This window comes from Perognathus longimembris, chromosome 16 (assembly GCF_023159225.1).
Source record: "Perognathus longimembris pacificus isolate PPM17 chromosome 16, ASM2315922v1, whole genome shotgun sequence".
In the NCBI taxonomy this organism is placed as follows: domain Eukaryota; kingdom Metazoa; phylum Chordata; class Mammalia; order Rodentia; family Heteromyidae; genus Perognathus; species Perognathus longimembris.
Window position 1 is genome coordinate 6,381,687 of NC_063176.1, and position 26,402 is coordinate 6,408,088.

The 26,402-nt window shown below is 36.2% G+C and overlaps 1 protein-coding gene across 17 annotated transcripts in view; it reads left to right on the forward strand.

Annotated features, from left to right (window-relative positions):
* Positions 1 to 26,402, forward strand: part of Epha5 (EPH receptor A5) — a 263,125-nt gene that overhangs the window by 62,322 nt on the left and 174,401 nt on the right. For all 17 annotated transcript variants that reach the window (XM_048364408.1, XM_048364409.1, XM_048364410.1 and 14 more), the window contains exon 3: positions 2,068 to 2,731. In XM_048364408.1, coding sequence (XP_048220365.1) covers positions 2,068 to 2,731 — 664 coding nt within the window. The remainder of the gene's footprint in view (positions 1 to 2,067; positions 2,732 to 26,402) is intronic.

Below are 26,402 nucleotides of genomic sequence, written 5' to 3' on the forward strand. Positions count from 1 at the left end.
AATGTAACATTTGGTTTAACTTTTTAAGTGAAGAATTTGATGCCGCTTTTTCTTTGGCTAATACAAAAAAAATGGCTATTGTTACAATTAGCAAACAGTTTTCTTGCTTTTATTTGGTTAGCTGAGGCAATCTGTGGCATTAACTAGATTTCATGACAAATAAGAGACATGTGTACTAAAGAGACGGTTACTTAAATCATGGAGGAAGACGTAAGTTTTTAAATTAAAGAATGGTTGAATAGAGGGCTGGTTTTAAAAAATCAGAAGCTAAAATATTTTGAGATGAGACAAAATGAGATTAGATGAAAGCAGTAAAGCTTCTTATAACACCATAATGTGAAAGTTGTTAGGCAAGATAAAATCTTAATGTTTCTCTCTTGTGAATCTAAGGAGCTCAGCAGTTTTATCTCATTAGCACCTTTTGCTTAAGCCTGCCTGTTGGCAGCTAGAATTTTAAGAAGGGCCATTGGGGGGTATAAGATTTGTTTGCATCCCTAGTACTCTTTATACATTTTACTAACTAAAAAAAAAACAGAACATTGCTCCGTTTGTATGAATTTTATCTTATTTCAGGTATAAGATTGAAATCACACATTTTTAGTTTACTGAAACACTATATGGGTTCATTGCAGAGAACATTACAGGGGAAATTTAAGGAGTTAAAAATACAGAGTATAATACACATAGATTCTGAATAGGTATTACTTCAGTTATAAGGACATCTTCATGAAGAGATGGTTCGGGAAGTAAAGGGATATTGGCATTCTCAAACCTGAACTATTTTACCAGAAAATAAATATGGTCACACATCTTATATGAACAAATTTTACTTTGGAAGCTTCATAAATTTTTCTTAGTTTTATGTCCTTCAGAAATATGAGAATTACACATCAAATAATGCACCAATAAGAAGAAAATGATTTGTTACTGGAATGTAATAGGAAGTCAATTTATATTTCAAAGGACAGAACTACACATAGTATAAATGTAAAATTTTTGTCTCTAGTGTATTTTCTTCTGTGGACCAATCTACGAATGAATATTTAGCCACCCAATTAGTAAAAGTATTCTGAACAGATGAGCTCAAATAAATAATGATCTATTACTGGCTTAACGTAATGCCTTTGCTTCCCAATTTTATTACATTGGCATGCTATTTATAACATGATGGGATTACATAAATGACGTCACATTTTTCTTTCTTTTCATTTGCTGGCTGGTTTCGTTTTCTTTTCTTTTTTATGGTGCCATTTTTTTGTTTTTCTTCTGAAACTACTGTACCAGTCAGTTTCTGCTACTATAGTGAATATCTGAGATCATGAGATTATGAGGAGAAAAGGTTTGTTTTGGTTAACAGTTTTGGAGAATTTAACCTTGGATCCATTGGCCCTGTTTGTGTTTCTGAGTGAGGAAGCATTTACGGGCAGGAATGTTTGGGAAAAGAAAAGCTGCTCACCTCATGGCCAAAAACCAAAAGAGATGCAGAGAAAGAGGGGTTAAGGTTTGAGCCACAGTGACTACACACCTTCCACCCTGCTCTTCTCCTTCAAGGTTCCACCACCCCAAAATACTTCCCTAGACTGCAGACAAGAACACCAAGACACGAACTTGGATGAACACTGTCCCAAATCTAGTGTCACTTCTATTTGCTTATATATTTATGTTTCTTCCAAACATGCCTACTTTCCTTTCTCTGTTCTTCTTGTCTACCTCATCCACGTGCTTTTCTTTTTCTCTGACATGTGACGTTTTTCCCACAAAGGGCATATCATTTGTATGCATACATGTGCAAGCTGATCTGAAGAGAGTGAGTGTGTTCTTACTTTATTTCTTAGAAAAGGAGTGGTACTGTACAAGCTTAGTATATTCGAGGTCTTATGTTCAATCTCCAGAATTTAAAAAAAAAAAAAGAATTTTGATAGAGTGAATGTTTTCTCCAAATCTTTCTGTCATTCTCTCATGCACTCATACCCATAGAGGGGTTTGTTTCCATTGGTGCTGTTTGCAACCTTTCAGGTTTGTTTGGCATTTTTTTTTAAGTTTTCTTTTGCTTTGTATCTCACGCAGTGGGAAGAGATTGGTGAAGTTGATGAAAATTATGCCCCCATCCACACGTACCAAGTGTGCAAGGTGATGGAACAGAATCAGAATAACTGGCTTTTGACAAGCTGGATATCCAACGAAGGTGCTTCCAGAATCTTCATAGAACTCAAATTTACCCTGCGAGACTGCAACAGTCTTCCTGGAGGATTGGGGACCTGCAAGGAAACGTTTAACATGTATTACTTCGAGTCCGATGATGAGAATGGAAGAAACATGAAGGAAAACCAATATATCAAAATTGATACCATTGCTGCTGATGAGAGCTTTACGGAACTTGACCTCGGTGACCGAGTCATGAAATTGAACACAGAGGTCAGAGATGTCGGGCCTCTGAGCAAAAAGGGATTTTATCTTGCTTTCCAAGATGTGGGTGCTTGCATTGCCCTGGTTTCTGTGCGTGTGTATTATAAGAAATGCCCATCCGTCGTGCGACACTTGGCCGTCTTTCCTGACACCATCACCGGAGCAGACTCTTCTCAGTTGCTTGAGGTTTCAGGCTCCTGTGTCAATCATTCGGTGACAGATGATCCTCCCAAAATGCACTGCAGCGCTGAAGGGGAGTGGCTGGTGCCCATCGGAAAATGCATGTGCAAGGCAGGATATGAAGAAAAAAATGGGACCTGTCAAGGTAAGACTTGACCTGTGGATCTACAAGGGCTTTCTGCTTCATCTAGATCATGTATATGTATTTTCCTCCACTGATTATGAGCAAGTGACCTTTTACTTTGCTAATTTATGGAGATTATTTCCCTTCAAGTTTGATTTCTCTCCTCTCTGAATTTTAAATTTTCTGGCAACGACGAAAGATTTAATGTAATATTTTATGGGATATACATAATTAATACTGTGTGTCTGCCTTGCAAGTCTAATGTTTCATATTCACTTTGTTTTCCGGCCTTTTAATTTTTTTGAACAACATGGAAAAAGGATGAGCACCTTTCATGGTATGGTTATTGTCTGCGACTCTGATTTTCGAAAGAAAAATCAAGTTGTTATGAAGTTGTTTCCTAGTCATCACTTCCTGTATGGAATTTAATTGCAAAAATCTTAGAGGAGGCTTGTTTTGGCCTTCTGCTAACTTGCATTTAGACATTCTTCAGAAATAACCACATGAATTTCTCAGGCAACTGTTTGTAAAAAAAAAAAAAAAAAGTCGAACTTAGTTTACTATGTTGTTTACATATGGTGACTGTTTTGCTTTTTAAAGAATCCACTGATCATGTTTAAATGCATAATGAGAAGTGCCCCGTGAAAATAACAATTTAGAGATAGAACCAACACACAAAGGTTATTTCAAAGTAATTTGCACTAAGAGATTTTTTTTCCTGTTTTAATTTTGCTCCTAAATTGAAACTTGATCATGCATGCTTCCCAGTTCATTTGAAAATGCTCTAATTTGGCCTTCAGCGTGGTGAGTTGTCCTTTTAATCTTGGATTCTTATCAATGGCTTCCTAGAGCAGGAAAATACTTTTGTCAAGGTGAAGATGTACTTCTGAAAAAGAAAGCATTTTTTTCTTTAAAAAATAATCACTTGTGAGGCTGGGGATATGGCCTCGTGGCAAGAGTGCCTGCCTCATATACATGAGGCCCTGGGTTCGATTCCCCAGCACCACATATACAGAAAATGGCCAGAAGGGGCGCTGTGGCTCAAGTGGCAGAGTGCTAGCCAGGGACAGTGCTCAGGCCCTGAGTCCAAGCCCCAGGACTGACCAAAAATAATAATAATAATAATCACTTGTCGTTAGGAATTTGAATTTATTTTCACTGTGAGGTACAAAGCAGACCAGTAGTCCCACCTCCAAGTTTCAGAAGCCTTTTTTAATTTCCAAAATCCACTATATGTGTTATGGATATCAACTTGGCTAGTTTGCTTAGAGCTCACTAACTAATTGGTCCTAGATCCAGGAGAACAATCCTGGGAAATTACTTTTAGATCATAATGACATTGACTCATGTATTCTTTCATCAACACATTATGTGAACTGAAATTCCTTTATAAGCTTATCTAAACTCCTTTTATGTCATGTAAAATATTTTCTAAAATCAATTCTATATCTGTTTGCCAATTTAACCTACAACTCTATACGCGTGACTTGCACCACACACACGCGTGTGCACACACACACACAAGCACACATATATTCAACCACCTAAAAGTTTTGGCAACATAAAATTGAAATGTCACTGAAATGTCTGTGTGTCTAGAAAATGTAGTTTTCTTAGGGCTGGTGTATAAGGGGTAGTTTTGACCAATATCCTAATTTTTCTTCCTAAGAATATTTAGCATGACCTCATATGTCATATGCAATTGGAATAGAAAAGTTAGTCTCTTAAATATATTTTATTAAAAATAGTATGCACATGTATTCACCACTTATTTCCAAAACTTCATTTATTATTTTTAACAATACAGTCTTATTTATCATACTTTAGGGGGTATGTGATGTCTTTAGTGACCTCTGACTTCATTAAGATTGACAAAGCATGTGAAATCCCCTACAATCTTAGAGGGCAAGTTTTGACTACTGGGGGTATTAGAATACCTGCTAGAACTTAACATAAAGATATTTGAAGAAAAGAGTTTACCTAAAAGAATGTTGTTTTTGGTGCAAAAATTCAGCACACACACACACACACACACACACACACACACACACACACATCTTTCTTCCTACCTTCAAACACCCAATAATTGAGGAGATCCAGGAGACAGAAGGATTGCTGTGTTAGAAAGTTATATTAAACGACTTTGCTTTTAGTCATTTATTTATCCCCCTGCTAGTGCAAGTAGTGTCAGTGGCAATGCATTGTGTGGACTCCACATTCCAAAGAGAGTTCTCTATTCCATACGACTGTATAGACACAGTCTATATGAATAATGCTCTTGATTGTTTTATAGAAATCTCTTTACACTGTCTAAAATTAATAAGGAAGCCTTTTAAATTGATCCTTTTTTGGTCCCAAGACTCTCAGGACAAATTCTCATGTTCGGATATTAAATCGTATAACCGATATGAAGTGATTGACAGTTCATATATTAAACATCATAGAGACAAATATAGTGTATCTTGCCAATGCCCAAACATCACGTACTGAAATATATTTGTATAATAGCCTTCTTCCATAATCACACTTAATTATTCAGTTTCTTTAATAACCCAAACTAAGTTAGGGTTTAATTAAGGATGCAAATATGTGAAGAAGCTAAAGTTTGACTATATCTGCTGTAATAATTATCATACATTAACGTTTATTGAGTTTGTGCTAGAAAATGACCCTGTCAGTAGTCACTGTCTGATTATAAGCATGTGACCTGATACACTTACCTACAGGGATGCTGTGGTTGCCTTTGACTTCAAGGCTAAAATGCTAAGCAACTAAATAAACCATAATGCTTTATACCTTACAGCAGACTGTGGCAATTCAGGTACCATAGTAGTAACTCATAGTAGTAACTCATGATCAATTATGTCCACACAACTTCCTCTCATTGAACTTGTTTATTCATGTGAGACCTGGTACTTGAACTAGAGTGCTAGAGTGCCCTACCACTTCGAGCCACAGATCTACTTCTGGTCTTTGGGAGTTAATTGTTGGTAAGAACCTCATAGACTTTCTTGCCTGTGCTGGCCTTCATTGATCCTCAGATCTCAGCCTCCTGAGTAGCTTAGATTACAGGCATAAGCCAGCAGCACCCATCTGGGTCATCTGACTATCTTTGAGAGAAATGGACCGCTTTTCATATATTAATATGCATTTTGTGAGGTAGTATGATACTCACTTTTTGTTATGTTATCTACAATTTAGTATGTGTTAGTTTTGTCACGCTAATTTATCTGCCTCAATTTTCAGTAAGAAACTACTTTCTGAATACAAATTTATTTCTTTGAAAAGTTGTTTTCAGAAACAAGTCATACCTCACTTTCATGTATTTAAATGTGTTTCCATACACGTTATTTATGGTTACTTTTGGTAAAATTCATCTTATTTTTCCCCTTAAGAGCCAAGTGAGAAAAAAAAATGAGTACAAAATGGTTAGCAAAAAAAAAAAACAAAAACCAACAAAACCCATTTTGGAAGTTCCTGCTTTTTATTGAAGTGAATGTGTTTGACAGAAGTAATTGAGTTCACATGAATCAAATGTTGCCTGCTGTGTTCTCTTGTGATGCTGTTGCTAACTTACTCAGATGCAAGGCAAGACCACTAATCTTCATCAGTTGCTGGAGGAATGAAGTAGTAATTTGAAATTAGCCCTACATAATTATAGTCTCACTTATATCAAATAGAGGAAAGAGATTTCGATGTGGGTCACTGCCAAAACCAGTCAGTGGCGAGGGTCTCTAGCACATGCTAAAATACAGGGTGAGCGTGGTTACACGTCAAGGGCAGTAGAGAAAAAGCACTTATTAATTGTCCTACTAGGAGATGATTGCACAGCAAGGAAAATGTAGCGAAAATACCCAACTTAGGAAAGAGCCTTGGTTCAGAAACAGTACTGATACAGCAGGGAGCAGTATGTCAGTCATACATATTTCTGGTGCATATTTATGACTGCAACAAAATTGGCTGAAAATAGAGTGTATTCGATCTTCATGTAATTAGGCATAGGGGAGCCTAGTTATTTTTAATTAGGCACATTACCAAAAAAAGCATCAAAGGGGTTGAACTTTTGGTTCTGTTAGGTGTGTTATTCTGGGCAACACAAGGAGACTGATTTTAATTTCAAAATTTGAACAAAGGTTGGTGATTTGGGAAGTACAAATTACAAGAAGGGGTGTGTGTGTGTGTGTGTGTGTGTGTGTGTGTATGTGTGTGTGTGTGTGTGTATATTCTGCTGAGAAGAGGAACCACCCACATCAAGACAGTTGCAGAGTTCAATACTTCCATGAATTTACAGGTATCACATGTGAGAATAAGAAAATAGCTTAAATTGCTCCCTAGAATCATTTTGGATTCTCTTCAGGTTTCAGAGCATTTTCCACATTTGGTTTTGATTTTCTTTCTTTCTACATCAGGGTTTCTCAGCAACTCCACTATCAATATTTTGAACCTGATCTGTTGTGTTGGTGGACAGTGCGGTGCTGGGTAGTGTCCAGTTTATTATTGAGTATTTAGCAATTGCTTTCATCTCTGTCCAGTGGATTCAACAGCGATCCACCTCTCCATTTGAAAGTGAAAATTGCTTTTAAGTATCCTGAGAAATCCTCAGTCCCTGCTGAAAATTGCTAACGCCAAGAAGTATTTTCATCCTCAAATAAACATATGTGCTATATGAAGTCACATATAGAGTTATATGTATATAACCATGTATATCATGATCAGAAATATGATGAGAAATATGAATGATTAGCATGCTGCTCCCTGCCGTATCAATTACTGTTTCTGAATCAAGACTCTTTCATGAGTTCGTATTTTCCTTACATTATACTCATGTGCACATGTGCGTGTGCACACACACACACGGTACATACCCCAATAAAATGAAGTGTTCTCAATATATTTATGAACTGGTTCCCTATGTAAAAGTAACAGGAAAACTTTAGATTCCTGGGAATTGTAGAGACATGAATTTTGTAAGTATGACTAGTTTAACTTGAATAGCAATAGAAATATTTTGCTATGGGAGGCAATGTTTTCTGGATTCATTGTGTTTGGTGGTAAACTAGGATATTTCTTAAAGATGACGCAAAGTACAGTTGGAATATCCCCTCTATTTGTTTGACATGTGGTGGAGGATGTTAAAATCAGCCCTATCCTCATCGATTTTGAGAAGTTACACTTTTAAATGGTGTATGTAAACATGGGCAGTGTTGGTCTCCTTTGAAGTGATAGGCGATCTGGCTACATTGGCATCATCTAGGAATGCTTTAGAAGTCAGGATTAGGCAGTGAATCTGAATCTCTATTTTAGCAGGTTCCCTTGGTGATTTTCATGTGCATTTATTATATAAGAAGCACTGATGTAAGAGATCTTGTATCAAACATTTTTCCTAACTCTACCTTGATTATAAATTTGCTATCATTAATTATTTCACTCATAAATAGAAAGCATTTGGTAAATTAAAATGAGAAGTAAATCAAACATAGATTGTGGAGAAAACTGTACCAACATATTTTTCTAATCAGTCTAATTTATAGATTGCTTATTTATTTCGTGTCTTCTCTTTGAGAAGCTTGTCTTCTTCTCATTGACCTGGGAGACCAACATGATTTTGCATTTCCTCTTACTGAAGTGCAATGTCACTTTTTTCTTATTCTTCCACTGTCAAAATCTGCGCTTAAAATCAACCATTTCAAAGTTATCACTTCTAAACACACTGGTGAAAAAGTCAGATAGTCAGATTGTATTGAATGATGTCATCCATGAATTAGGATTCGTTGTTGCTGTTTGTTGCTGGTCGCGGGGTTTGAATTCAGAGCCTAATGCCGTCTTTTAGGTTCTTTGCTCAAGCCTGGAAGTCTGCCACTTGTCACAATTCCACTTCCACCTTTTTTAAAGGTGAACAGAAGATAAAATGGTCACATAGCCTTTCTTTCCTAGGCTGGCTCTGAAAAGCGTTCCTCAGATTTCAGTCTCCTGAGCAGCAAAGATTAAAAAGGCAGGCATGAGGTAGCATAAGGACTTTTGAAGAAAAACTTTCACAGAGAATAATTATGTACAACCCAGGTTTGGGTTTTTGAGAATAATACTTTGTAGCTTTAAGTAGTTAATATAAATTGATACTAAAACTAAATCTCATTCAAGGAGGTTCGTTGTTTTTGACTTATCAAAAATATTACTACTCACCCCTATTACCTTACGGTTTAATGAGACTTTAACATATGAGTTACAAATATATGAGTTGGACTTAGGAAAATAAAATCTGGAAGTAGGAGTGGGGGCCAAATAAACACAGTTGTTTTTGTTTTCATATTTACTTTTAGAATATTTTATTCAACTTTAAACTTGCCGTTCTGATTTTAAAAGTTGTACAATATATTATGATGGCATTTACTTTCACCAACTGATATGTAATTGCAGAGAACATCAGTAATAGGTACTTTGAGCTTCATCTGTCCAGATTTATACAATATAATTACCTTGTGTATTCGCCTAGAAAATCTAACTAACCTTTCTGAGGACTGGACAGAAACTCTCCTATTAGTTAGAAACTAATAACAATACAGCTTAACCATTTTTTGTAAAATCATCTATCTTTAGCATCAGCAAAATAAGCTATTAGTTTCTCTAATTGATCTATCTTCACTGTTTTTCCCGCTCATAAAATATTTTCCTTGTATTAGGAATGCACTAGTGCTTTCAGATTTTTCAGTATATGTTAATTCAGAAATGCCGTGACTTTTAGAAAGTAGAAAAATTTTGAATTACTAACACTTGTATGTTTCTTTCTAGAAGAGATATCTTTAGCAATAGCAATAAAATAATTTTAAGCAATGCATCATCTCTTAACTAGCTTTCACTCCATTAAATGCTTTTGTGTCTTTAATTATTTTTAGCAGTATGTGTGGAGCACATGTTACCTTTCAACATTTAATGCTATTTGATGTTCACAAGCTTTGTCTGCATTTCAGGCTGATTTTAAGGTTTTATCTATAAAAACCAAATTGACGTGTCCATAGACTTTGATCTCTTTGGAGCTTGACGATGTCTTCTTCATTTGAGCACTATTAAGGTGTACGTTAGAAAAAAAAAAAGAAAAGGAAAGAAAAAAAGAACAGCCTCAGTCTGGAGAAAGTAACAATTAGAGCAAATGATAATTTGACTGATGGCTAACTCCATGTGTTTGATGGAATTATTAGCAGGCATCAGACTTGGAGAAACAATACTGCACAGCTCCTGCTGTGAGATTGTAAAGGAGAATAATAATACACTATTCCATATGCATAAGGGCTTTTCCTCTGATGAATTCAGTGGGCTTTGAAAGGACTCCATGAGGACATTTCTAAAATAAAGAATCAGATCTTAATCTGCCTTTCATGGATTAGAAAAGCCAGGTGATAGGATCCCAGTGTGTTTGGGCAGTGTTGACTTCATGCATCCTTTTCCTGTACTAACTGGTGTCACGCCTGACGCTCTCAAAGCCACATCATAACCTGATCCTGGCAACAATTTTCCCACACAGTCACCATCTCCCCATGTTTTCCAGTGCTGACAGTTTCTGTGCGTAGAACCAGACTGACCCGTATTATTTATTAATTTTAAATTCTCTTTGGAAGGTTTTGTGTGTCATCTGTTTTTGCTCTCTTGATTCAAGCGTGATTTAATATGTCAACATCGATTTACCTAACTGCAGTTGATTGTCTCCCATACTTTATTTAGAACCGGGCAGCCGCCTTTCAAGCATGTTGCTGCCCTGGTAAATGAAATGTCACAACAATGAGGACGCCTTGTATGGTGACAGCAGTAGCTTTCTTTGGCACAGAGAGTGGTTGGGAAAGGGGGAGGGGAGAGAATTTAAACAGGAAGGCTAACGTAGACTTAAGTCAGACTCGTGTTCTTCAGGCTCACATAGCAAGATACTGTAGGACAATGTACTTAAATTTGAGGGAACATTGTTCTTCATTTGAGTGAAAATGAATTTAAATCTAGAATAAAGAAAATATGTCTTCAGTGTGAGTAAAGGAAAAGATCTGTAAGCAGTTTCACCAAAAAATAATCTGTCGTATTATTTTAATATGAGTTGTTTCGTGTTTTATTTTCCTAATGACTAGGATCTGAGCTTTTATTGCTCGCAGTGTGTAACATTAGAAACCAATCCATATTCCACCTTTCCTAGTACCTCCCACAATAATTTTGTTACTTAAGATTTCAAAGCCTGTATTACAATTTCAAGGTAGGAGGGTCATAAAGCCCATAATTGGCACAAAACATCTTTTATGTCTGTGTCAAACTAAAAGGCAAACCAAGGCACACTGAAGGTGAGAATAAAGAATTGGGGTGAGCACAAATGAGGACACGAAGGAAGTTAGAGTAAATGGGCTTTGCTGTTACACTGGGTGACAAGTAATATAGCTTGGCGGTTGCTTGAGTGATGTACTGCAGCTAAGAACTGCAATAAGGAGGAACAGGATGCACACCACACGATTACACTGATGATATTCGTCCTTTCACGAGCAACCAAGTCACCGTAAACATACGATGAGTCTTTGGAATCCAGAAAGCCATATGTGTCCCTCTCCAGCCCATGTCCAGCATAACGGACTGGAATTCGCAGACCCATTTTGCTTCATTGATGTCTCTATACACTAGTTACCTTTAAAATGTTTGAACAGTTTGAATGAAGTTTGATGGTGGGATTTACTGGTTTTTTGTTTCTGCAACCTGGGCATTCATGTCTCACACCTGTAATCCTAGCTTCGTAGGAGGCTGAGGTCTGAGAAATGCTGTTCCAAGCCAGCGAGAGCAGAAGGGCTCCCATGAGTCCCTTATCTCGGAATAACCATCAGCAAACCGGAAGTGGCACTGTGGCTTAAATTGGTAGGGACTGGGCCTAGACCTTGAGTCCAAACCCCACAACCACCACCACCGACAACAGAAAGTTGGTTTCAATCCATTTTTTGCACTAGCATCTGCTGGTACAGTACATCCCTGGTTACTGCAAGATTTATGATTTCTGTGATTCCTGAGATCCCACCGTTGAGTAAGAGCATGGAATGCTTACAATCTAGAGTTCAGAACTCCGCTGCAGGTACTTGATTCAATTTCCCCCAAACCCTGCCCCAGCTCCCACTGATGATATGCACCTTTCACCAAAGCTAGAAACCAAACAAAACAAGAGAAAAAACCCACTTTATTACGTCAGTTAAGCACATTTTATGCCATTGGGGGCTTTGAATGGTTACTATAACTTTAACCTTGCTTGGTGGGCTCTCTTTGCTTTTGGTGGGCAATAATTACAAATTTGGGGGCAAGGAAACACTGAGTAGGTCATAAATAGCTATAAAATCAAGTTTCTGAGAATGCGTAACATGTATATGGGAATTGAAAGTACTGTTTATGCAATCCCTTTTGATGTAGTTACTATCATTTTCTCACTGCACTTGGTTAAAGCCGTATGCAAAGCCCTCGCAAATAGGATGGAATTGCTGTCGTGTCAGTGTCCTCACACCGTGCACGGAGAAAGGCCTGTGGCCAGCAGGAGAGATGGCACGTTTTCTGTCCTGTCAACACAAGGCCCACCGCTTTGGTCCAAGGTGGTAAACATTAGGGGAAGTGTGTGTGGTGTTTTGAAGGAAATCATCAAAAATTTAGTCTCAATTTAAGAGAAGAAGCAAGCAGATCAACCAGGCATGCTGCATGTGATTAAATGTGTTTGACAGGACTGCTGAGATCATTCATAAAAAGCCTTCATGTGGAACTGAAGGAAGAAGGAACTAAGCATTCCAGAAACATAAAGTTTGGGTGACAAATCAGAGTTTGAGGGAATAATAATGTAATGAAGGTGAAAGTGTTAATGGAGAGCAACTTGACATCCTCAAGGGACTGGCCAGGGTGTTCTGGTGATGGGACCTGGGGGGTGGGGGGGCTGGAGTTCTTTTCATCTGGAGTTACAAGGAAATGGAATTAAAGCTGAGGAGACAGGGACCTTGTTCCTGGAAAACACAAAAGTAGGCCAAAGGGAATATGGTGACTTTCAAGTGGAGTTTAAAAGGCAAAAATATACTAGAAATCATCGGAATTTCAAGAAAACAAAAAAAGATATGGGATTCTGAATAACAGAGTTGTCAGTGTGTTTTAACTGAGGTGGCAAGGCAAGAATGTTTGACACATGTGCAAAGAACAATGACGTGCCTGTACTTCTGAAATGTTTTATTCATATTCTCTTTTAAGCTTGACAACATCCTGTGAGCAAGTTTCTGGAGCAACTGAAGCTCAGAAAGTTAATTTTGCTCAAATCACACCTACTAAAACTGGAGAGTGGCAAGCTTACATTTGAACTCAGATAGGTTGACTTCAAAGTTGGTGTCTTCATAATGTGTTGTATGATTTCCATTAAAATGCATGTGAGATTAGTTGATTCTGTCACCTTGACTAAAGTCCGCTGGTTGCTGAACCTGTTGTCCGTGATGCTCCCAGAAACACCTAGGTACTAGATCTGGCTGGACGGGAGGCTCTGCCCTTCTTTTCTGACCTCAGGCTTAGGAAGAGGAGAGACAATTCAGGCAAGAAAGGAGTCAGTGTAGAGACAGAGACTGGAACAAGTAAGCGTGAGCTGAGCTGAGTGAGAAGAGCAAACAGGAATAAGGACACAGAGGAATGCTATACTCTTGCTCTGGGCAGGGAGTCTCCATAATTACCTTAGGTTTGTGGTCAGGTAAAAACCATAATTGACATCTCAAAATAAATATCTAAATGGTGAATGCATTTTGGCATAATATAAATATGTTGGAGAGAGAAGTCAGTAGGTTAAGATTTCTCAGTCCATGTCAGATCTTTTATTATTAATATATTCTTGGACACCTAGGTTAACTTTGTCTTAATTTTTCTTCCCATTAACAGCTACGGGAAACCGTATATAGAAAGTTGTGAATTCCAAAGCATTGAAGAGTTATTTTATCCATGTTGTGTTTGTGTGGTTCATGTTGTTGTTGTGCTTCGCTTGAGTGTGCGGTGTGAATGCAACAGTAACCAGAAATGTGAATGGATTATTTGAGATTCTGATTTGGAGCCTATTCTGTGCTTCTCAGCCCCAAGTAGACCTTATAGACTTTTCCTCTCTACAAACGAAGCTAAAGGACTTTTACCCTCTTGGTCACCCAGGTAAAAAGAGCAAGCAAGGTTCTCCCCAAAGGAGACTTTAGCTTGAAGTATTTTGATCTCATTCTTGATCATGTGAGTCTGAAAAAGAACCTTTTTTAAACAGCAACCTCAGTAAAGTCAGTAAACATATCTTCTTAAAGAAAATAGTTCAATTAAAATAATAATTATTTATATCTCGACTGACCTAAATGAAACACTTATCCTGATGAGAAAGGCGAATGGATTTAAATGTTAATGGGGAAAGCAAAGCTGGTAGAGAGAAACAAACCTTATTTATGCATTATTAGATTCAGCTACGTGTCAGGTATCAGGAAAACTGTTTAATCTTGACAATCACTCTGCTAAGTATAGATTGTTTTTCTGTTCTTCATTTGAGGAAATTGAGCTGATTCAGATTAAATATGATTTCCAAGAGACCTCAGGAGTAATTACGCTTCCAATGTAACTTTATTAGGGCTTGATCTATATTAACCTTAAGGAAGTGCCACATTTTTTTAATTTGAAAAAATAGATAAAAATTATTAAGTATGTATGGGGAGAAATGTATAAACAAAAGACAAGGTGGAAAAGATTATATTATTGACATGAGGAAAAGTAAATACCACTCACTTGAAAAAATCAAATTTAATGATTAATATTAATGAATACAGGATAATCAATAAAGGATTAAATTTTATTTACGGGTATACATAATTTGTAATGCTAGGGAATTACACCAAGCCAACTACCCCAGGCTTAGGCTTGTAATCCTTGCCACTTAGGCTTATATCTGTGGATTGATTGCAGTGCCATGTCAACAGGAAAGTCCATGAGACTTTTTCCTCCAATTAATCACCCAAAAGCCACAAAATGGAACTGAAATTCCAGTGGTAAAGCACTAATTTTCAGTGAAAAACCCAAGATACAGTAGTTGCCCAGGCCTTGAGTTTAAGCCCCAGTATACACACACACACACACACACACACACACACACACACACACAATTTAAAAATAAATAATCACAGTCTTAATATTATACAATTATTATCTGTCTTAAATATTTGTCTTGCTTGTACTGGGAAAAAGTTATAATAATTGGATACAAGTACAAAAAGTTGGCAAAATATTATCATTTTAAAATAAAACATATTGGTACTTTTGATGACTCAAATTAATGTATATATACTCAAATACTATTAATATGTTGTGATTCTTGCTCATAATTTATGTCAGGTTATCCTGGAATTTAGAAAATCATGACTGCAAGCTAGACATAGTGATGTACAACTATAATTCCGGGTACCAGGAAAGTGGAGACAAAAGTACTTTGAGTTAGCAATCAGCCTCAGGAGTTATTAAGACTACCTCAATAACCAAATAAATGAACAAAAAAGCCCAAACAAATGAACTAAATGGCCTGGTCCATACCTCCAGTGGTAGAGTACTTATGCAACAATTCAAGAAAATAAAAGGGTGTTATCTCTAACTTTCTAAGAGTATTTTGCCTCTCTTCCTCATGTCTTCTTTTATTCCTTCTCCATTTTCCTCTTCTTTTTTTATTATTTCAAGATCAAAGTTAACAACAATATGATATGAGCTCATTTACTCTTATAATCCATTATATACCTTTTCTCTCTAAGAGAATGTTAAATTAATCTCTAAATAGAAATACTTGTCTTCTGTTACTTTTTTTCTTTTTCTTCTAAAAAAGATAATTCTGTTAACTTAGCAATAAAAGATAGAGGATAGAGATATTGTAATATATGAAGACATAGCGTGGCTCAAAATTGTTGAATGAATCTAAGCATGTATTTTAATCTTTGATTTTCCCCACTCTGTTCTCCAAAAGTGATGATGATGATGATATTTAAAAAGTGACAATAAAAATAGCACCTGACTTCTACAACTTGTTCGACATACACAGCCTATTTTAAATATTACATATTTATTGTGTGTCTTGGTTGTCTCTCTCTCTCTCTCTCTCTCTCACACACACACACACACACACACACACACGTACAATGCATGAGGAAGAGACTATTGTAAGTGTGGTAGAAAAGCAAGTAAGAATGCACCAGTTAAGCACTGGAGTTGATGACAAACCAGTGCGCATTCTTCCAGCCTCTGCTTTAACTTCTACATCATTCCTCAGTGCAGTACCTCCCACTCTGAATTTTGTTCTCCCTCTAAATTTCTCTTTGGCTTTCCTTCCAAAGGTTTATGAGACAAGTTTTAAAAGAAAATACTATATATGTACCAAGTAAAAGAATGATCAGCTTCATAACAGAATTTTCATAGGATAGGATTTTGACTATAAAAATCTTGCAAGAATACTTAAGAGCTTAACATTTTCTTTTCTCCTAACGAGAGAATGATTCGAATGCAAAACATTTTCATCAACGAAAGCATTGGGACAGGTGCCAACAGTCGAAATGAAAATGAATATAAAATAGAAATATTTTATTTAACAAGATTAACATTAAAGTAGTAGAAAAATAGAGGATTTCTACTAGGTATGAAGATTTTGTTCCTTCTGAGTCCTCTTATTTGCTATGGTACTTTTCAATATGCAGTAGAAAAAGGTTATCTTGTGTGGGTATTTCCTGTACTGAATACCACTTCACAGTAAAGGAGTTGTGTCATGCAAATCAAAATGTTTACAGAAAGATTTTTTCCCCCTTAGTATATGTTTTAGGGAAAAAAAATAAGGAAATCTTTGAAGGATCTTTGTTATCAAGTTCCTGAAGGGTACTTTTTGAAATATTTTTATCTTAAAAATGTACCATCAGAGAACACACACAGACACATGCATGTGTGCACACACAGAGAGAGAATGACAGGAATGTGTAGGAGGTTCTGGCGGGGGGCATGCACCCGGCTGGAGGAGGGCCAAGAGAGGGGATGAATGAGGACGGATACGCCAGTATGAACACAGAACTCAGGCACCTGCTGAAAACTGTCCTAAATATCAGAATGGATGGGGGAGAGTAATGGAGTTAGTTGGATCAGTGGATATTGTATGCATACACCGGACTCTCTCAATGAAAAACACTGGTGCAACTGACCCACACTGAAAAAGAAATGAAGAAGAAGGATAACTACAAGACTTGCTATGCTTCTCCTTTACGAAATTGTGAAAGGTGGAAAATATTACATCTCAAGGATGGTCTGAATCCTGTAGCAAAAATGTCAACAATAAAACATTTTAGTTGAAGATGATTTACCTTCTCAGATATCATTTTTATTGTCCATTCAAAACTGATTTACTCATAGTAGGAAAAAGTGTTATCTTTTCAGTTGATGACATTGTGCTTGAGGAAAATACTCTCATCAAAGAATATATACTTACATCTGGTCAATTTGGTTTATTTCATTAAGTAAGAGGAGGAATATCTCTAGGTCTATGTAAAGAAAGACTTCATATAACCGGATCAAGTCAGATTATTCATACCATTGATATTTTACCCAAATATTATTTACTTATTTATATTTATTATATCTATATAATATGTTACGTAGCTCTATCTATGTGTGTGTGTCCAACTATCCCTTTCTTTGTGTTTCTGTACTTTGTGTCTCTCTAACACTATCTCTCTCTCACACACACACACACACACAATTTGGTAAAATGCATAGTATTGAGACAATTTATACTGTGTGAAAAACAATAACAAGCATAATTTCTCATTTAAAAATAAAACTATGTGTATTATGCAGAGTGATAAGGGTAGGCCATGGGGAGAAGCACTAGCCCACATTCAGATTAGCCTTATTGTTCTCAAATACCCTCCCGGAGTACAAGGTTAATTAATACCATAGGCCATATGCATTATTCATCTCTGCAATCAGTCCTTCTTTCTACTATGTCTTTGTTGCCCGCAAATTATTGTTCTTACCATAACAAAATCTTGATAGACTATTGTCATATTTAATTGTACTGATTATATTGACTATACATACATACATACACTCTTTGGATATTCTGAATATGTCAATCCATTTCAAATAAAAATAGCAAGTGTAAAGAATTGGGTACTCTTTTGTAGGGTAATATAGAACACCAAAATAAGAATACACTTTTATTTGTAGCTTATTTTGCAACACGCACATTTTAATTGCAGAACTGCAATCTTCCTTTGCATAAAACCTCCATACATTCTTCACTCTTCATAAATTTGCTGTACAACTGTCAACATTTTTCATTGCTCCCATAGCAATGGTTCAGGACATTTGTTAAAATTTATTTATTTCTTTATTGTCAAAGTGATGTACAGAGAGGTTACTGTTTCATATGTAAGGCAATGTGTACATTTCTTATCCAACTTGTTACCTCCTCCCTCATTTTCCCCCATCTCCCTCTCCTCATTCCCCCCCCCCCATTGAGTCGTGCAGTTAGTTGGTTACAGCATATAGTTTTGTAAGTATTGCTGTTGCATGGGTTTGTCTTCTTCCTTTTGTCTTTACATTTTGATAGTCCCTTTCACTTCCCTACACATGTATACAATATCCAGGGTACCAAAGTCAGTTACAGTGATATCAGAGGTAAAACCAAAGGGAAGAAAGACAAAAGAACAAGGCATAATTTCACATGGCATGTTGAAAATGACAACAACAATGATATACCACTTGTTTCTATAACTTGGAGTTAATTTTGCTTAGCATCATCTTGTGTGTTCATATGGACATAGCTATTGAGATATATGGTATCATTGTTCTGTCTGAGTGAGTCAAAGTGGCTCATAGAGCAACCATGTTAGTCCAGATAGAACTAAACTTAGGAACAGACTTTTTCACACTTACAACTGTATTTAACCCAACTATTGAATACAAGGCTCTGTTTTTTGTTTGTTTTTGTGGGGGGTTGTTTGTTTGTCTGTTTGTTTGTTTGTTGCCAGTCCTGGGGCTTGATCTCAGGGCCTGAGCCCTGTCCCTGGCTTCTTTTTGCTTAAAGCTAGCACTCTACCACTTGAGCCACAGCGCCACTTCCAGCTTTTTCTGTGTATGTGGTGCGGGGGAATTGAACCCAGGGCTTCATGCATGCTAGGCAAGCACTCATTCCCAGCCACTCAGGGTTGGACTTTAATTTTAAAATTACATTCTGTGGAGACACTAAATCTGTTTTTGCATACAGAAAATGGAGGGGGGGGGGATTTACCTAGCTATGACTGGTTCACGATATTCATCTGTGCCTTTGGCTGAGTCTCAGCCTTTCCCATGAGTCACTAGGGCTCTTCTTCTCCTTTGCCATTTGTTAGTGGCATTTCAGTGCCTAGGAATAAAGAAGGAAACTATTTGGCAGAGTAAAACTTCAAGAAGTTTAAAAGTAGCAGAGCTGGTTGGAGTTGACATACGTGTCTCCTACCCCTTTGAGGAAACAAAAATGCTGAAGATGAAGGTTGGTGAAAGATGTTAGATGAGATGATGCTACTTGAAATACACATTTAGGGAGGTGTGGAGATCAGATAGAGACAGAGATGAGATGTTAGATGTACATAATTGTTTATCATGAACTATTAGTTCATGATACATGCTAATTGAAGTCAATACATAGCCTACAGATTTCTGGTGAAGAGATATGAACAAAGAACTATCAAATCCTGAGTTTCTATACTTATTTCAGGTCCAATAGCTCAGCCTAGTTTTAGAGAAATATGATGGGATTTGTAAAGGGTTTTTAAGTTCGAGGCTTGTTAGAGTAAGTTAGGCTTTTCCAGAAAAAAACACACAAAGAAAAAAAGAGACGTTTATTGCCAGCAAAGGGACCAGCAAGGTCGCTTATCAAAGAGAGACGTGTGGGCAATTATCTGAGGGGACCTATAGAACTTGCAGAGGCTAGGAGTGGCTCGAAGATGGAGACCTAGGTGTGGATTTGTGGATCAGGGGCTTCACCATGCTGGTCTAGGATTTATGACTGCTGCCCAAATATTAGATAAGGAGTCTTGCAGCTGCCCAGACCTGAAGGTCACTCTAATCTTGTTGCCTTACATGGTTATAGTTGCCTCACGGGAGTGCTATCTCATAGTAAAGGGGGTGGAGGCTGATTACTTACTGCCCTGACTAAATGGGCCTAGTGTTTGCCTAGGAAAGAAGCATGCAAATCTATGGGAGACGAAGCCATTGTGCTAACAATGGTAAACATAGACTTTACATTTGTCCTGTTTTTGGTAAAACAAAAAAAATTTTCCCGAAAATGTTATTGTGTAGTGAAGAGGTAAAGGGTTTGGATCCAGTTTGTACATTGCCTTTCTTCATGTATTAAATGTTTTTGTTCCAAGTGAAACCTGAGTTACAGTCAGTGTATTCTATATTCAATTAAAGTATGAGCAATGTCATATAGGAAAAATTCTTAGTATTTTATTAGAAGGAAAGGTGTAATAAGCAAATCCAACTTAAATTATAATTGTGTAAATTAACTAATTTGGAATGGCTTATCATGAGTAAATTTCTAAACAAAAAATCAATCACATGTGAGCCTCAATAAAATCATAGTAGCATGCTTCATAAACTACTGCTGTATTGTATAGGGCATACCAGATGTTTTAATCATGTAAAAAATGAGAGGATTTTCACTAGCTTATGAATATCTTTGAAGTGAACCACCTAATTATCACACCCGTGAACACTGCAATAAGAATTAATTAAACAAATAAAAGATTATCTTGCAAATCCTCAACTCCAATAGATAAGGCTTGTCTTTTCCATAATTCTCAAATAATTTTTATTATAAAAATAATCTGCAGAGGGGTTAGAGAAGTAATGAAATGAGAACAATTCTTGTCAAAAAATGCTACCCTTCCCTCATTTCCTCCCACTTTAAAGCAGGATATCTTATTCAAATTTGGAAAATTTGAATTAACTCAGTTAATGTACAAGTTTTATTTATTTATTTATTCTCAAAGTGATGTACAGAGGGGTTACAATTTCATATGTAAGGAGTGAATACATTTCTTTTCAAGCTTGTTACCTCCTCCCTCATAAAAGTTTTTCCTTTAGTAATTATATATAATAACAACAAATGAAAACCAATTGTTACTTTAGATTTTGAAATAATAATAAATTAACACATGGAACCAACCCAGATAACCCCTCAGTAGATGAGTGGATCAAGAAAATGTGGTCCGTACCATGTCTCTATCAGAAAGAATGACATGGACCCATTTGTAAGGAAATGGAAGGACTTGGGGGAAAAAAAATCATACTAAGTGAAGGGATCCAGACCCAAAGAAACATAGACTACTCTATGGTTTCCCTCATAGGGAATAATTAGTACATGTCTAGGATTATCCTAGTAGAAAAGCACAATAGCTCAATAGCTATGTACATATGAACACATAAGATGATGCTAAGTGAAATGAACTCCAAGTTATGGAAACAAGTGGTTTAACACTGTTGTTGTTCTTTTTAACCAGCCATGTGAAATTATGCCCTTTTTCTTTTATCTTTCTTTTCTATGGTTTAACCCCTCATGTCAACTGATTTTGGTGCCCTGGGTATCGTATACAAGTGTATTGGAACTAGAGATGGGAAAGGGAATATCAGAGAGACAAAAGGTAAAAAGAAAAAAACAAGGCAACAGTAATACCTACAAACTATATGGTGTAAACCAACTGCACAACTCAAGGGTGGGAGGGACGGGGAGGGTGGAAGGCGGGGGGAAATGAGGGCGTAGGTAACAAGTTGGATAAGAAATGTATCCACTGTCCTACGTATGAAACTGTAACCCCTCTGTACATCACTCTGACAATAATAAATTTAAAAAATAACAATCAAGCAAAAACCTTCTTTGACTGAAAAGAAAATACACATGCAAACCGTCCATGAGACAAGGGTGTTAGAAAATTTTATATGTCCAAAACGAAGGACATTGTTTTCCCAGGTTTATATAGTACGAGCTCTATCTCTTTCTTTGTGGAACAAAATTCTCATTCCAGCTGATAGATGGGGTGTTAAATATCCTGGGAACAAGTATTTGTGTCAAGTCCAAAGTTCTGGCCTGAACTCTCAGTGTAGTGGCTTCCAACATCTGACCATTCTCACATCTTAAACTTTTTGTATGTGCCTAGGGTGTGTGAGATTTCCCAAGTGAATAGAGATTAAAAAAAAATGTGACAATTCTTAGGAAATAAGGAAATGACAACCAAATGACCATCTTCAGTGATTTACAGGAATGCACACCATTCTTTCACGCTACCTCTGGCCTCCTAAGTGCCATGGATCACATGGATCAAAATTATGAGAAATTACTGTGTAGATGCCATCAATATCTTTTGGGTGAATGACATTGCACACTTCAGTATTACATTACTCTTCCCTCCCTTCTTCCCTCCCTCCTCCCTCCTTTCCTTCCTTCCTTTGTGCTGGCCCTAGGGCTTGTACTCAGAGCCTGAGTGTTTCCATTGTTCTTTTGTGCTCAGCACTACCACTCTCCTGCTTGAGCCACAGCTCCACTTCAAGCTTGGGGATAACAGCCACATGGATTTCCTTGATTTGGCCCAGCTTTGATCCAGGGTCCTCAAATCTCAGCCTTCTTAGTATCTAAGACTACAAGCATGAGGCACTATAGGCGCTGTAGTTCAGTTCTAACTCCACTCTTGATGCTTATTTAATTATTTTATTTTACTAGCTTTTCTCTTGGATGGAAACCCCTGTAGATGGATGTTTTTAGAAAACTGGCAAATGTCCTTGATTAATTTCCTGCAATTATTTCTAAAAGAATTCTCACTGTCTCAGGATTCAAGAGGTGATGGTAATAGGTTTATTAATAGGCTTACTAAACACTGTTTAGAGCTAAATCCAATTATAACATAATACCTTCATAGGGTAAGAAAAGAATTTCCACAATTTATACATGGAAATATATCAGCATAACACTTCCATCACTTTTCGAGTGTTACAAGCAAAACACTAAAGTCTGAGTCGATAACCTTACCAAATAGTAGAAAATTAAGGTAAGCTGGAGGGGGAGGGTAGAGACTTTTATGTCATGGAATCGCTTAGGAGTTGGTTTTGGCTCCTGAAGGAGTACAGCATAAACTTGTAGTGAATGCAGGGTTGAATTGTGGGCCATCCAGTGTTCAGCTACAGTGATTGGTAAAATGTGCTCTGGCATTTCAGTGGGCCCTCCAATCTCCATCAACGCTTTGAGGAAGATGCCCTGTGTTCATCAACTGGCTGGATGAGCCTAGTTGTTCCAGTTGATTCTCCTGATAAAGATGCTCTTTAGGTCACTTCTGAGTTATTCTTTCCCATGGTTAGCACAAATGAACATTTTCTGACTAAAATCTTACTTTTCCTTGTGTGAAAACTCTTCATCTGAAATTATATTCCTGCAGCAATCTGATTACCTTGTTTATGAAAAGTGAATCACACACCAGAACACCAGGCATTTCAAACACCACAATTTTCTTTAGCACTGATTTTGAACTGAAAGTGAAGAGACTTTCACGGACTCAATTTGAAATTTCATAGTGAGTTATGAAAATTTAATGATTTAACAAATTTATAAGGTAATAATCATTTTAATTAATTTAATAATTTAATGATAGAAATTTCCAGGAATAGTTGTATTTGTCCTTCCTCTCCCTCTTCCTGACCCTCTCCTTTTGCCTTTTTCCACCCCTCCTTCTCTTTCTCACCTGTGATCTTATAGGTAGTTAGGTCATCATAGAGTTTGAACTCAGGGCTTCATGAGTGCTAGGCAAGTATTCCATTGCTCAGCAACACCCACAGCCCGTTAGGTTTTTCTTATGCAATATGGAAAATTCTGTCTGGAATTTAATACTTTTGAAAGAATGATTTTAAAAGCTATAATTGATACCCTGAAGGTTTATCCAGGTAATTTATTTCACAATTTTTTAATCATCAGACATTTACACTTATTTCTCTTCTTTATGGAATGACATTTCAATAAATTTCCATTTCTACTCACATTGTATTGCATTGTATTTCTGAAATTTTAGGTATGAAACCATAAGAATATATTTGCACGCATTTTCAAAATTTCTGAAAGATATGTATACTTAGAGGTATTATGACAACTTGATAGGAAAATACCTAATGAGCAAAAGACACATTTTTTTAAATTCATTAAAAAAAATTGAATTCTATGCAAACACATATTTATCAGATTTCATATCAATATAAACTGAAATCCATTGCCGCAGTAGATTTTTGGCTACAATTTCTATGCAAAGCCAACTTTTCACCTAGCATATGGTGCAATATTCAATTACAGGTGACAGAACTTTTTTCCCACTAGGTATCTCTTTATTTTTTTGTTTTTGCAAAGTACTGTGATTGCTTATGTTTGGAAGCTTTTAGATGTTATTAGAGATTACATGTAAGTATTAAACCCAATCTTGTTTTTAGAACATATATTTACTCTAGAATGACTATATTAAAGATTAGGGAATGTTACCACGGTAATATAATTGAACTCAGCATGATGCAGTTACCAAAAATAATAGGATGCTCATATTTCTAAGCGGAATATGCTTGAAATTAGCTGCAGAATAGTTTTCTGAAGAAAACATTTACAAAGACATTGAATTCTTTACTCTTGGTTTGTGCTTTAAGTCAAGAGTAGAATTAAACCAGCAATCCTAATTATTATTTTTATTTAGTGATGGCAGAGACATGAGCAGTTCATTGCCTGTTTTTAAAGTGGATCAAATTCAGCAGAAATGAAAAAAATACAACAATTTCGGAAACTCCAACTTTATGTATACCCTTCTTGCATAGTTATTTTCTTCCTTGTCACTAGCGACTCATTTTATTTATTTCAGAGTTCTACAGGAGATTCTTGACTCATGAAAGATTTCTTCTTGTTATGCAGTTTCAGTGCCAGATGGAGTTTACTAAAATTTCATTAGGATAACAATTTATTTCCAAAGCTGTTTTCAGCAGTAAGATTAGTAAAAGACTGGAAATTACTATTTGTTTCAATTAAAGTATTTCATCAATTCAAAAATATTTGAAGGGAGTTAGAAATTCAGCTGCAATAATAGATTGAAATTATATTTATTTTGGAGACTTAACATTTCTAACAGAATATATAAGATAATTTTGGAAGCTTCTTTCTTGTTTGCTGATTTTTAACATAAAAAATATCTGAAAACAGATCGATTTTGAACAGAAGTATCAAATACTGTTTAAAACTACAACTCTAGCTATATTGCAAACAAAAATAAATCGAAACATAATAAGCCATAGCCAAAGCATTTGCATTGGAATATAAAATATACTTAAGACCTCAGATATCAAATTAAGTTTAGGAGCAGTTCTTGTGGATGTCACACTTAACCATCTAGAAGATAATGACTCAAAAATATGAAGAAAATGATAAACAATACTACTTAGAAGTAAATATCTTTTTTATGGATGCTTTGAACTTACTAGCTTTTTGGTCTTAATTGAAGAATTGATGCTTAGTGAGAGTCGATTAAAGAAATGTACTGATAGTTTGCTTTTTATTCTCTTTGAACAATTTCATGTGTTATTTCAAAAACAATACTCTAATATCTCTCTAAAATTGTATCAGTTTCCATTAAATCTGTGCTTAATTTTGGAGTAAGATGGGAAAACTATTCATATTACATAGAACCATTAAACACTATTTTAACAAGTGAAGAATGTGTATTCCCATTTTGGTAGTTCCTGGGTGAACTATACTCATATTTTCACATATACTTTGAGTAAAGAGAATAGAGTATATCTACAATCAGTAAAAATCATCCCTTTTTAGTGGATTTTACTTTAGATGGCACTAATTCAGTTTAGTGTAGAAGTACTTGGTTTCTCTATGGAAATAATGTTGTTTTTGTTTTGTTTAATTTTGTTTTGATTTTGCCAGTCCTGGGCATGGACTCAGGGCCTGAGCACTGTCCCTGGCTTCTTTTTGCTCAAGGCTAGCGCTCTGCCACTTGACCCACAGTGCCACTTCTGGCCGCTTTCTTTATATGTGGTGCTGGGGAATTGAACCCAGGACTTCATGCATCTACCACTAGGCCATATCCCCAGCCCTATGGAAATAAATTTTGATCATCAAATAAAATATTTCTTAGTAACTTGTGGAAGAAAAGAATCTGTCATAATATTATCATAAGGTTATATTACACAGTTGGTTTGTGTCTCAAAGGTACATTTTATTCCATCTTTAAGTTTAAATCAATTTTTTAAAAGGCCTCTTGGAAAATGAGCTAATTAATATGAAACCAAATGACCTTTAAATTAGTATAACACCATCTGATTTCACTTCCACAAGACACTACTTAGTGCCTAAGACTTTGTAAGGTGTGTTTGGGGGCATTAAAATTTTTAGAGTATTACTATATATAGCAAGAATCATTCACTTCTCCATACCCAAGAGATTTATGTTGGTAGCAATATTATAATTTCACTGGCAATCAGACTGTGTTATGTATTTCTTATATGTATATATGAATGTTTGTCATCAATATCTTTCTTTTTCATAAGTATATATAAGATTTATAGAAGATTAGGATTGCACAAATACACATTGCTAAAATTTCCTTACAACAGTAAATCTACATTATGATTT